The 12,241-nt window shown below is 41.7% G+C and overlaps 2 protein-coding genes across 2 annotated transcripts in view; one reads left to right on the forward strand and one right to left on the reverse strand.

Annotated features, from left to right (window-relative positions):
* LOC115201998 (lipopolysaccharide-responsive and beige-like anchor protein) overlaps nt 1–12,241 on the forward strand; it is a 273,164-nt gene that overhangs the window by 176,155 nt on the left and 84,768 nt on the right. The window contains exon 40 of the mRNA XM_029765858.1: nt 1,871–2,007. Within this exon, the coding sequence (XP_029621718.1) occupies nt 1,871–2,007 (137 nt within the window). The remainder of the gene's footprint in view (nt 1–1,870; nt 2,008–12,241) is intronic.
* Nucleotides 3,511–5,642, reverse strand: mab21l2 (mab-21-like 2). The gene has a single exon (XM_029766210.1). It carries the CDS (start codon nt 5,154–5,156, stop codon nt 4,077–4,079), a length of 1,080 nt encoding a protein of 359 aa, XP_029622070.1. The 5' UTR covers nt 5,157–5,642; the 3' UTR covers nt 3,511–4,076.

Here is a 12,241-nt window from a genome sequence, read left to right on the forward strand (position 1 = left end):
GATATTTTGACACATGCATCGCATGAGCCTATTTTATGATTGGGCATAGCGTATAGGCGCACGGCTTTTAGCTAAACGGTATTATTTTCACATTTTAGAATAACACTATGGACCTTAAACATTTTTTGTGTCTTTAGTTGTCTATGATTGCTCTAAATGTGCAGTTTTCCTATATGAATCCATGTCGAATAAATAGTATAGGCTGAGATCAAAACGACTGTAGGCCTTGCCGTTAACAAGACTCAAACACATAAAATGACGTTTCTGTCCAATTTCTTATCCACTTTCAATCCATTATCTCACACCCATATTGATGTAAATGTGGCTCCCTATACCTGGAACTCCTATCGGACTATTAGTTATGTTACTAACCAGATTGCATCCTGTATAATCCTCAATTTCCCCACATCATGGCTTTCCACTATAACTTGTTCACCCACTGTAGACTAATATAAATGCGCTCAGAGCGCAATTATATAAAAACACAACGCCCACGATGACAATAGGATTAAGGGGAGATCCCATGCATAATAAAGTGACATGGATTCTGAACTGAAGTGGAAATTGTCATGTGGGTCTCCTACTCCTCTGACTAGACAGACAGACAGGACGCAGCGTCCCAGTACAGGCAGCTGTCTGTCTGAACAACACCAGGTGTAATTGAATGTCTCCATGGCAGTGATTGAAAAATGTTATTTCGCGTCCGGATTACATGCTAATGCTCACAATGCTCGGAGGGCTAAGGGGGGAGGGAGGGGGAGACGGCAACAAATGAACATATCTGTTTATTCCATAGCCACCCGTTTCGGAAAGACGTGGGTGCTTTGGGGAAATCAAGCCGGGCTCTGAAGCCCCTTTCTGCCGCGCGGCACATCTGCAAATACAATGCTTCTGCACACGTGGAGAGCGGGGCAGGAGCGGCAAGAGCTTACACCGTGCTCCCTCGAGCGGCCTTCTCATTGTTATACTGGCATAAATTAAGATTGATGAGAGATTAAACAGACGTAGCACCAGCCCGCAATCAATGGGGCCTGATTGACAGCTGATTCTATTTTTTGACAAAGCTGGTCTGTCTTGGATTACGCAGATGCTGATATTTTATTTTACTCCGCGGGTCAAACCACCTCTCCCTCCCCGTAGTCTAAAGAGGAACTGTTCAGATCGTGGTGATTCTGCTTTCAGTTCTTATCAACACGCCATATTAGATCTAACTCGATCTAGCAAGGAAATGAGGTCTAATAATAGTCTAATAATAATGCTAATAATAATTGTGAAATGTAAATTGCATTCTTAATTTAAATTGCAGTTACACAAATCATTTGCATGCAGTTTTAAGCTAGAAATTATACAATTGAGAATTATATTTATTTTTGCTCCTTGACCTCGCATCTGATAGACAGGCCGATACAACCGACCCATCGCCTAGAGCAGGGCTGCCCAACCCTCTTCCTGGAGATCTACTGTCCTGTAGGTTCAGTCCAACCCTAATTTAGCATATCTGATTCAGCTAGTTAAGGTCTTGTTGAGCAGCTAATTAGTAGAATCAGGTGTGTTAAATTAGGATTGGATTTAAAACCCACAGGATGGTAGATCTCCAGGAAGAGGGATGGCAGCCCTGGCCTAGAGCAAATGTTTTCCTTCATTAAAAATGCGTATGTGGCCTTGTCTATATTGTTATGGTATTTTCACGGAGACAAAAAGAGCCATCAGTCAGTGCGTGCCCTTGTTGAGTTTATATGTTTACTTTTACACGCTGTTGGCCTTCGAAAAAGCTCTCCTTTCTCGAGGAGGAGAAGGGGGTGATTTTTGTAAAGCGGGCTAATGTTTGCTTTCTGGCCCGTGCCGTTGTTGGGCCCTCTCTGTCTCCTAGGCCCTGTAAACATGAGCACTAGCGCTCAGCTGGTCGCCCCAGCGGTGGTGGTGAAAGGAACGCTGTCCATCACCGCGTCTGAACTCTACTTCGAGGTGGATGAAGAAGAGGCCAGCTTTAAGACGATCGATCCAAAGGTAAGAGAAGGGCTTTAACTTCCATTGATCCAAAGCAGGCCCTCCCGTCATTCTGTAAAACCAGCTTTCAAAATGGCTCAGGCCTTTCTCCCAGTCCTTCCCTGGCCCCAGCACCTCCAAGTCATGCTTTTCTGCAGCCTAATTGCATTATAAAGCCGTTATAAGAATTTAGTAAATAACTCCAATCATGAACATGCGTAGACTAAATGCCTTTAGGCTATTGCATGACGACTGTAAGCAGCCTCGACTTCTGCGATCATCATTAAGTCAAATATTTATTGAATAATCCAAATGTAGACCGAGCCTCAATAATCTCTATAATTGAGATTATAACAACCGTATAGACTATGATGCTGTTATGTGGTGTGTGTATTTGCGTAGTGAAAGTGAACATTAAGATATAGCTTCACTCGTGCTTGAATTGCATTGGTTTAGTGGGCTACGTCATTGTCAACATCACGTCTCTCTGAAAACGGGTGTTTGCTCTGCAGATTCGATACACAAAGGCCTCCGAGCCTGCAGAAGCATCACAAGCAAACGTTTGAAAAATAAGTTAGTCTGTCGCACATCATAATACAATGTGCCAGATATAGAGAGACGACTAGGCCTGCTCTTCTTCCTTCTGCTCATTCAGTTGTTCGTGAAATACAGCCCTGGAATCAGGAATACTGTGTAGGCCCAATGGCTTATGTTGTGGTAAGTTTTGTTGAGAATAAAATCCATGAAATTACTTGAATTTATTATTCGACACATTTGAAATGTAGCCTAAATGACTCATTTGAATATCCTAAATAACAGGCTATAGTAATTAATATTAATTTCAAAATATCCTCGTTCTATTTGTATTCAACAGTTCAGTGGTAAACCAAATAGGCTGGTGCTAATGGATAGCCTACTGTACTAATATACCCGCGTGGTGTTTAGTCGCTCGTAGTGAAAGCGATATGAATCAGGTCTCGTTAAGAAATGGGCCCTGACTTTCCCTGGCTAGTCATTGAGTGACAGTTGTGTATCTTTTTTTCCCAGCAGTCTGCGCCCAGGGTTATTGGCAATAACAACAATAACAGTTATAATCATAATATAGTTATAATAACAGTTAAGTTCATTAATCAACATTTGAAGTTTTGATTTTCATGCGTTAACATTTTCCTATTGAAACGGCCAAATGAATGAACCTGAATTTAGCAATGGTCTGTTCTTGGGAATGGGCCTACTACAAGTGGTTGTTGTGTTTCACTTTATCCTCATGCAGTAATAGTTAATACACAGTAATAACAGACATGCATACCGGCGTGTTTAAATAGGATTTCTGCAGCCATATAGCCTATCGACATCAAACTGTCGACTAAATAGACGTTATTATTTTGTTAAAACAATTTGCATCAAATTGAACTAAATTATAGTGTGCTATATTAATTATTCCAAGACGAAAATTAATATGTTCTTTGATATGCATAATAATGCAAAACTCGTATTTTGTATCAAATTAATCTAGGCCCAAGATTTGCCAAATGTAAATTTATTGGTATTAACATTCCTTTTTTTAAGCACATTAATTCTGTTTTTCACACAGGAATTGATTCCACGATCCTCTTTATCTAGTAAATATAAATTACATTTCTATTACTCTTACTAAACAATGCCAGTTCTCAAAACATGTATACAAACACAAGGCCAAGTTGTAATGTACTTTTCTTAGTTTTATTAACATTTCAGTTTAAGGTCACGTAATGAAAAATTGGAACTTGGCACGCTACATTTTTATTCTTTCACTTAAAGATTTTGTGCATATAATTTTAAATAAACATTTATTCACTTTGTGAAAACATTTAAAACAAAACAACAAAAAAGTATTACATTTAGCTTAATGTACCTTCACGTTCTCTCTCTCTGAATGGCAATGTCCCATTTCACTCCGTTGTAAAAGTTTTTTTTGTTTGCTTGTTTTTAATTTCTCAATTGTTTCACATTGCTCGGAGAACCCAGGATCATGACGTTTTCCTCCACTCTGAGGTGATCTCAAAACGTCACCTCGGCCCTAAATAGCAATAGTATCACAATCAGACAGTTTATAATTTGTCCAAACTTTTTGCATTAGTGAGGATTTCCCTCGCCAGTCTCCACGTCTGCTTTGCGGCAGCTTCCAGGGCCGAGTGGGGCTTCCCCTGAAACAGGTCCAAATTTGGTAAGAAATAATGGGGGCATCTGCGGCACTGCAAACACGAGATGAGCTGCAGCAGAATTCCGTTGATTCGGTCTCCGAGGCAGGACTCGTCCCAGTCGGTCTCTCTCGGGTGTTTCTCACACTCATACAGCAGCAGGGTCTTCATGTGGTAGCTCTGGAGTGGCTGACCGGGTAGCTCGAGATGACGGTCACGGAGAGTCTTCAGGACCGAGAGGCATCTTTTCCTGCATCCCGCCATCAGGAGCCTATTCTCGGCCTCGCTGAACTGCAAGACCCAGGCGTCACTCTCAGCCGAGCTCTGTTTCCCGGTCAACGAGTAGCACTCTTTGGAGAGCAGGTTAAAGCCCTCGGCCTTGACCTCGGCCACCCGGTTCGGACCAGGCCAGGGGATATGGGGCATGGGCCACTGGGCAGCGCTCCTAGGCCAGATCCCTGTGCACTTGAACGCAGGGGTGATCTGGACCACGTATCTCTCCCGGATCCTTAGTTTTACCTCACTTGTATCTGCCACCATTTTAACCACGTCACGGTAGCTACACTTATCCACCGCTTGCGCCACCAGAGTCTGAAACCTTGAGCGGATCTTCCGGGCGGAAAGGTAGCCCGAGGCCGTTATGAACTCGACCCAGAGAGACATACTTCTTTTGCGGCCGTCGCTCAGCTTCAGTACAGCGCAGCCGGGCAGAGAACCGTCGTCAACAAAGTTGAACACTCCCATCTGGTTGAGGTAGAGGACCACCTCGAACTCGTTGGGGGCGATGACCTCCATCCCCTCGAAGCGCGCCTCTATCTCGCTGAGAGAGGAGATGAACCGGGGTTCCTGCACCTCGACCTCCTTCAGGACGTCCGACACTACCTTACACACCTCCCGGATAGTCTTTGCAATGGCCGCTTTTCGAGTTTGGCATCTCTCGCTGTAGTATTTATTGAGCTGGTAGACCAGCTTTGCCTGCGTCGCGATCATGTTTGGGCAGAGGTCCGGGCTGTACACCGGCGAGTCGCAGTACGTTGACGGATCCAATGCTTACCGGTAAAGCCAGAGGCGAAACGCTCTTCCCCAAGCAATGGAAAAAATATAAAATTCAACTTTTTTTGCGTACACAGCGGATGGACGTCAGACAGTGTCGGAAGGAAACCGATAGGGATGCAACGTAATAGGCTACTAAATATCAGTCCAAGTCATTTGCAGTAGGCAGCCCCAGAATGGGGTGGGCTCGGTGTACAGTATAATACCGTCCGTGTCCTCGCGCTTGCAGACCCTAAAGGATAAAGCTCTGGTCGTGACCACTCATCTCTCCTCGTCCGTTCGGTTGAACGTGAAAACTACGCGTTATTCTCCTACCTTGCCCCACTGTTGTCCACACTCAGCTGTGCGAGCTGGACTTGTGTAGTTTATGAATGGTCCCCTAGAAGAGTGAAAGGGGTCGGGCTTCTCCTCCTGCAATCAACGGCGGAGCTGTCAGTGCAACCAGCCAATCAGAGGCCTCTCCGACAAGCACTCTTTCAGGAGAGGCACACTTTTGCTCTCCAACATCTTGCGCGCGGAGCCTCTGCTCCCAGGTCGAGATATAGGAAGATAAACGGTTCCTTTTCGTATACACACTTTGTGCTCTTTTCTACGAAGTATATTTAATACGTTTTAAAGACAGCTGTGTCTCCTTTGCCTTGACCTAGCCTTTTTCCCCCCAGGTGTGCACGTGCTCAATATAAAATGGAACTATTTAGAAGGAGAATAGGTTGCGCATTGAGTGATGCAGGATACCTGGCAAGGGAAGTGTTTATTTACTTGCTCGCTTCATGTCTGAATGGCATCAATTTGGAACCCTTTTGTTTTTCTATGGCAGTTAATGAGGCTTGATACTACTTTATAAACATTAGCACTAATGTTTTAATCGCTTTTGACAATGTAACCAATACGCTTTTTTAAATGCTGTACTGTTATTGTATGTATGCATTATTGGACTATTCGTGCATTGGCATATTTCTAGTCAATTGCTAATTTATCTATATCAAGCAATTTTTGACTGATGTTTTATGACGTTTATGCGTCAAGAAACAAGAAAGCCTAATTTTATTTGAACGCGTGTCTCCGGGCTGCGGGTTCAACACGGTGTGTGATAATCAGGTTAACGAGATAAATCGAATGTTCAGTGAGTGTACAATATTTCTAATATTTGTGTTTCTTTCCATAAAATAGCATTTCATTTTGTTTTCCTGATTTTCAGTATTTTCTTCTCTCCAATCTAATAGGCTAGAAAGTTGTTCACATTTCAAACCTCTAACATATTCACTTGTCTTAAAGGAAATGCTTTTTGTTTGTCATTTTGTGCCTAGTGATTTCATCTTGGTGTATCGTGACAATAGATCATCGGCCTGAATAGTTAAAATGACACCCAGTAATTTCCCTCGGATATCGGATTAAGAGCAACAACCTTCCCCTCACCAAAATGTGGTTTATTGTTTTCCCATACCAATTTGGCCTACTAATTTCCCTAATATTCTATCGGCCGAATTAACATCATATTACTTCCATATTTGACCCATTTCATGCCATTGCACAATTTAAGAACGGAGAACAATTCCGCCTAGAATGGATGCGCACTGCACGCACCTGCAGTGCACGTTTTAGCGCGCGTGTAATTATAAAATGTGATGAACGATAATACGACTATAGGCCTATTATTTTAATTGACATCGTAAGACCCTTTGAGATGTTAAAAACGTGGTATTCCGTAGTTCTTCAATACTATATTTGGGGCCTGTTTTATTGCAGCCTATTTGCCCTTGTCGTTTTATAAAGCGCATGTTACATTAATAATGTCTAATTCAGAAAAAAGCAAAAGGTCTTATGTTTCTCTTTTCACATTCTTATTACAACAATTTAAATATGTAATTGATTTCCAAGAAGCTCAATTATATTTTAAAATCACGCTAAAGACATAAACAACCGGCTTTTTCTTTCTCATTGTGCGCTGTGCGTGGTTTTCTAAAAATGCACGTACTTTTAATCTGGTCATCGCTTTATCGGCGCGTGAACCTTGTCGGTGATGAATAATAAACGGACAGGGGTTCTTCGCGCGGGCCCGGGATTGTAATTGAAGTCCTCTTATCACCCCAGACTTCATGTTAGATGACTTAAGAACCAATCACCGTCTCCTCACGGGCACAGCACCGAGACGCGCGGGGAGAAGGCGGGGTGTGAGACTGCTCCTCAGACAGTGATGCTGCAATAGAATGGCCCAAAAAAATAACGCCTCAGTTAAATGAAAGCTACTTAAGTTAAAGTCCTCTTTACAAAACCATTGATCTATCTGCAGCTCTGAGGCTTCTTTGCCCGACCTCCCGTTGTAGACTACTCAAGTTAATGAGGCGCAGGTTGTTAGGAGCTTTGGCATTAAATTCATTAGGGAGTCAATTTGACATTCTCTGTCCAGTGGACGTCGTTTTTATGTAGGGATCCCTCGAGGCTTTTGGCCTAATTAGACATAAGTGTTTTAATTGCAACGACTTTTGGCTATTTGGAGCTGGAAATATCCCCAGGTCCTTGTTGTGGTGTTAAGCAAAGCACCCAACGATGCAACGACGCGGAGTTAACATGGCTTATCAAAAATCTATATTGATGATATGAAAACCTTCTTTCCCATTCTATTGTACGTTATTGCAAAAATGTATATTTTATCTCTTTTCAAATATATTGTTATCATACAATAGTCAGCGAAGTTAGTTTAACATGTGTTTAGACATATGGGGGAAAAACTGCATTTTGCAGATTGTTTGGCCCTTTAAACAGAGACAGACTAACATTTGAAAGGTAATTGATGGTAATATTACTAAATGACTGAAACACTATTGTCTCAATGTTATGCAGGCTTTATACAGCCAATGCCTTTTTTTCTAGTTTAGTATGACTAAAACACAACAATTATTTCCCATTTTGGAAAATAGGTTTTGTTTCCCACAGATTGGTCAGCATGACCACTACACAGAGGGTAAGGGACTGAAACATTCCTGGAATACTCATGTACTCTATTTAGCTTTAGTTTCTCATGCTCACCACATTCATTGTAGCATCGGGTTTAGCTGAAGACTGGAAAATGCAACCACTGAAAATACAGTGTGGCTACTGAAATAAGCCACAAAGTTGCCAGAAACCAAGTGATAGTGTTTTTCAGTTTTTCTCTGCAAACAGTAAAATGGCAAATGCCTGTGGACTTGTCATTGTCATAGATTCCAGTAGTATTGATGAAGCTACTATCACTACAGAGAGTACAGATTACTGTAGTGTAGGAGATGGGATTGGCTGATATTTGGGGAGACATCTTCTATGAAATCCTACTCCAGATATTGCAATATCTGATACAATCGTTTTGCGCCGTTATTAATTAGTAAATCATTCCAGCCTGTGATGTTTTTGTGCTTATTTACGATAGTAACGTTAAATAATCTTTGTATTGTGAAACAATGAGGCTTAGTTAATTAATTTAGACATATTTATTTAAACAGCCTAACTGATAAAACTGCACAGTTTGATTTGTAAAGTTCAAATGGAGTAGTCTTGCACTTCACAATATATCGTCAATGTCAAATATCACCATATTCAATTTGATCATATATCGGCCCAACCGTAGTAGGTGACCTCGGGACGGATTCACAAATCTCACTGTCTTGATTAACTAACTAGAAGCCTAGATGTTGAAAAACGATTTAACTGTAATTAAGGGGTGTGTCTGTTGGATATTTTAATTTCATTGGGGGATTTGTTTTATTGGCTATTTCCTGGTTCAAGTTAAGTAATGTAACCTCAAGTCTATGTGATAATTTTCACTTATGATGAGTGTATTTGGTGTTTACACATACAGTTCATTCGGAAAGTATTCAGACCCCTTCACTTTTTCCACATGTTGTTACGTTACAGCCTTATTCTAAAATTGATTAAATAGTTTTTTCCCCCTCATCACACAATACCCCATTATGACAAAGCAAAAAGTTATTTGAAATCACATATACATAAGTATTCAGACCCTTTACTCAGTACTTTGTTGAAGCACATTTGGCAGCGATTACAGCCCCGACTCTTCTTGGGTATGACGCTACAAGGTTGACACACCTGTATTTGGGGAGTTTCTCCCATTCTTCTCTGCAGTTCCTCTCAAGCTCCGTCAGGTTGGATGGGGAACGTTGCTGCACAGCTATTTTCAGGTCTCACTACAGATGTTAGAAGCCACTCCTCAGAAAAAGGCAGATGACCGCATGATGCTGCCACCACCATGCTTCACCGTAGGGATGGTGCCAGGTTTCCTCCAGCCGTGAAGCTTGGCATTCAGGCCAAATAATGAAATCTTGGTTTCATCAGAACAGAGTCCCCCCCTCCCTTTTGTACACTCGCTGTTTGTTTGTTACCTATGCATAGTCACTTCGCCTCCACCTACATGTACAGATTACCTCAACTAGCCTGTACCCCTGCACACTGACTAGGTACCGGTGCCCCCTGTATATAGCCTCGTTATTGTGTTACTTTTTATTATTACTTTTTATTTTAGCCTACTTGGTAAATATTTTCTTCTTCTTGAACTGCACTGTTGGTTAAAGGCTTGTTAGTAAGCTTTTCACGGTAAAGTCTACACTTGTTTTATTTGGCGCATGTGACAAATAAAATTTGATTTGATTTATTTCTCATGGTCTGAGAGTCTTTAGGTGATTTTTGACAAACTCCAAGCAGGCTGTCGTGCCTTTTTCTGAAGTGTGACTTCTGTCTGGCTACTCTACCATAAAGGCCTGATTGGTGGAGTGCTGCAGAGATGGTTGTCCTTCTGGAAGGTTCCCCCATCCCCACAGAGGAGCTCTGTCAGAGTGACCATTGGGTTCTTGGTCACCTCCCTGACCAAGGCTCTTCTCCCCCGATTGCTCAGTTTGGCCGCGCGGAGGCCTCTGTGTTCTTGGGGACTTTCAATGCTGCAGAAATGTTTTGGTACCCTTCACAAGATCTGTTCCTCGACACAATCAAGCTCTACAGACAATTCCTTCGACCTCATAACTTGGTTTTTGCTCAAACATGCATTGCAAACTGTGGGACCTTATATAGACGTGTGTGCCTTTCCATATCATGTCCAATCGATTGAATTTATCACAGGTGGACTCCAATCAAGTTGTAGAAACATCTCAAGGATGATCAATGGAAACAGGATGCACCTGAGCTCAATTTCGGGTGTCTCATAACAAAGGGTCTGAATACTTATCTAAATAAGGTGTTTCCTTTTTTTTTTTTTTTATATATATACATTTGCTAACATTTTTTAAATCTGTTTTCGCTTTGTCATTATGGGGTATTGTGTGTAGATTGATGAGAAAAAAAATGGATTTCATCAATTTTAGAATAAGGCTGTAATGTAACAAAATGTGGAAAAATTCAAGGGGTCTGAATACTTTCTGAATGCACTGTATAGGCATGCTACACACACACACACACACACACACACACACACTCACCCATCTCAAGAAAATGCAATCTGGCAATTTTCGCATGATCCTGCATATTTGGTATTTTGCATTAACCATCTCTGTTTTCTAAACCTGTTCCTATCTTTGATTTACAGTTGGTGGAGTGGCGTTCATGTCAGTGTAGTAGTCAACCTACAACATACACATCCTATCTGTTGTTATTAGCAATGTTCTGGATCTAGATATACCGTAGTAGAATTGACGCTGTCAAGAGACGAGATAAGCCACATAGACGCAAACGTTCATTTGGAAGTTTCTAGCAAAAATACTTGAACTCTAACCGAACAGGCAAAGTTACATTAGGTACCGCGTGATGTATGGTTTACTTACAACCTTGATTTATTGTGAAGATTTAAAAAATGCAAAACTGTTGAGATTTGACATTCTTTTCCCCTGAATCATGCCCGACTGGAGGAATAGTCGTTCTCAAGGAGCCTTGGTGTGCAGCTTAAGAAAGAAAAAAAGAACGGTTAAGGGTTTTTATTTTAGACTGCAAGACTGTTTAATATCAAAAGCACAGTTCAGTCCCTGAGAGATGAATACACGCCCCCAAGGCTGTGTCCCAAATGACACCCTATTCCCTATATAGTACACTACTTTTGACCAGAGCTCTATGGCCCCTGGTCAAAAGTAGTGCACTATATAGGGAACAGGGTGCCATTTGGGATGGGACACGCTCAAAGTCGTGAAAATGTCCAAATGTAAAGTAACACGCTAACTGTAGCTTAATGAAACAAATGGTGACAGTAAGTATGACTTATAAAGACACATTGTAAATACACTCTGGATGTCAGACAGGGTCAATATACACATATCTGGAATATAAATTCTTACCTTCATAAGCAACTGAAGCAAAAGTGCCTGAACCGGAGTTCAACTGATTTCACACTGTGGTGACAACACTGCACCTATTAGGGACAACTCTGCAGAGCTAGAACCTTGTTTTTGTTGTGTGGGTTTTTGGTGTTCAAGTAGTGTCTATGTATGGATGCTATTATTGAGGTTATATTAGGTGTAGTTAGTCATCACAATGTCGTGTAGTTTCAGTGTGTGTGTGTGCGTTCACGTGCACGCGCTTGTGTGTATTTTGGCCCCATCCTTTGACCTCTCCTTAATTCATACAAACATTTTGTGTGAATCATCTTTTGGACTCATCATTCAAAGTTATCACGAAGGTTCCCTCAGCGTGTGGATCTAGAGGGACCTTTTTCAAGGAATCGCTCGCTTTTGGCCAAAAGCTATGTAAGGCTGCTTATTCTTAAGGCTTGTCACACTTCCCTCTAGGGTCAGCTGATTTGTAGGAACAGAACGAAAACAAATAGTCTCAGAACCATAAGGTTTATCCCTCTTAGCCAAACAGAGTTAATTTCCGATAGCCTCCTTCAGAATCCATCATGTTGGAGTACACTACTACAGAACTGCAGAGATTCTAGAATTCCGTTTCATCTCCGCGGACTTCCGCTTTGGTGTCTGTGCACCTTATATGGCATTTTGGATTCTGGCGTCCATTTGAAGTCATCCAAGGCTATGTTCAGTGCATCAATGGTGATT

Source organism: Salmo trutta, chromosome 11, assembly GCF_901001165.1.
Source record: "Salmo trutta chromosome 11, fSalTru1.1, whole genome shotgun sequence".
Classification (NCBI taxonomy): Eukaryota; Metazoa; Chordata; class Actinopteri; order Salmoniformes; family Salmonidae; genus Salmo; species Salmo trutta.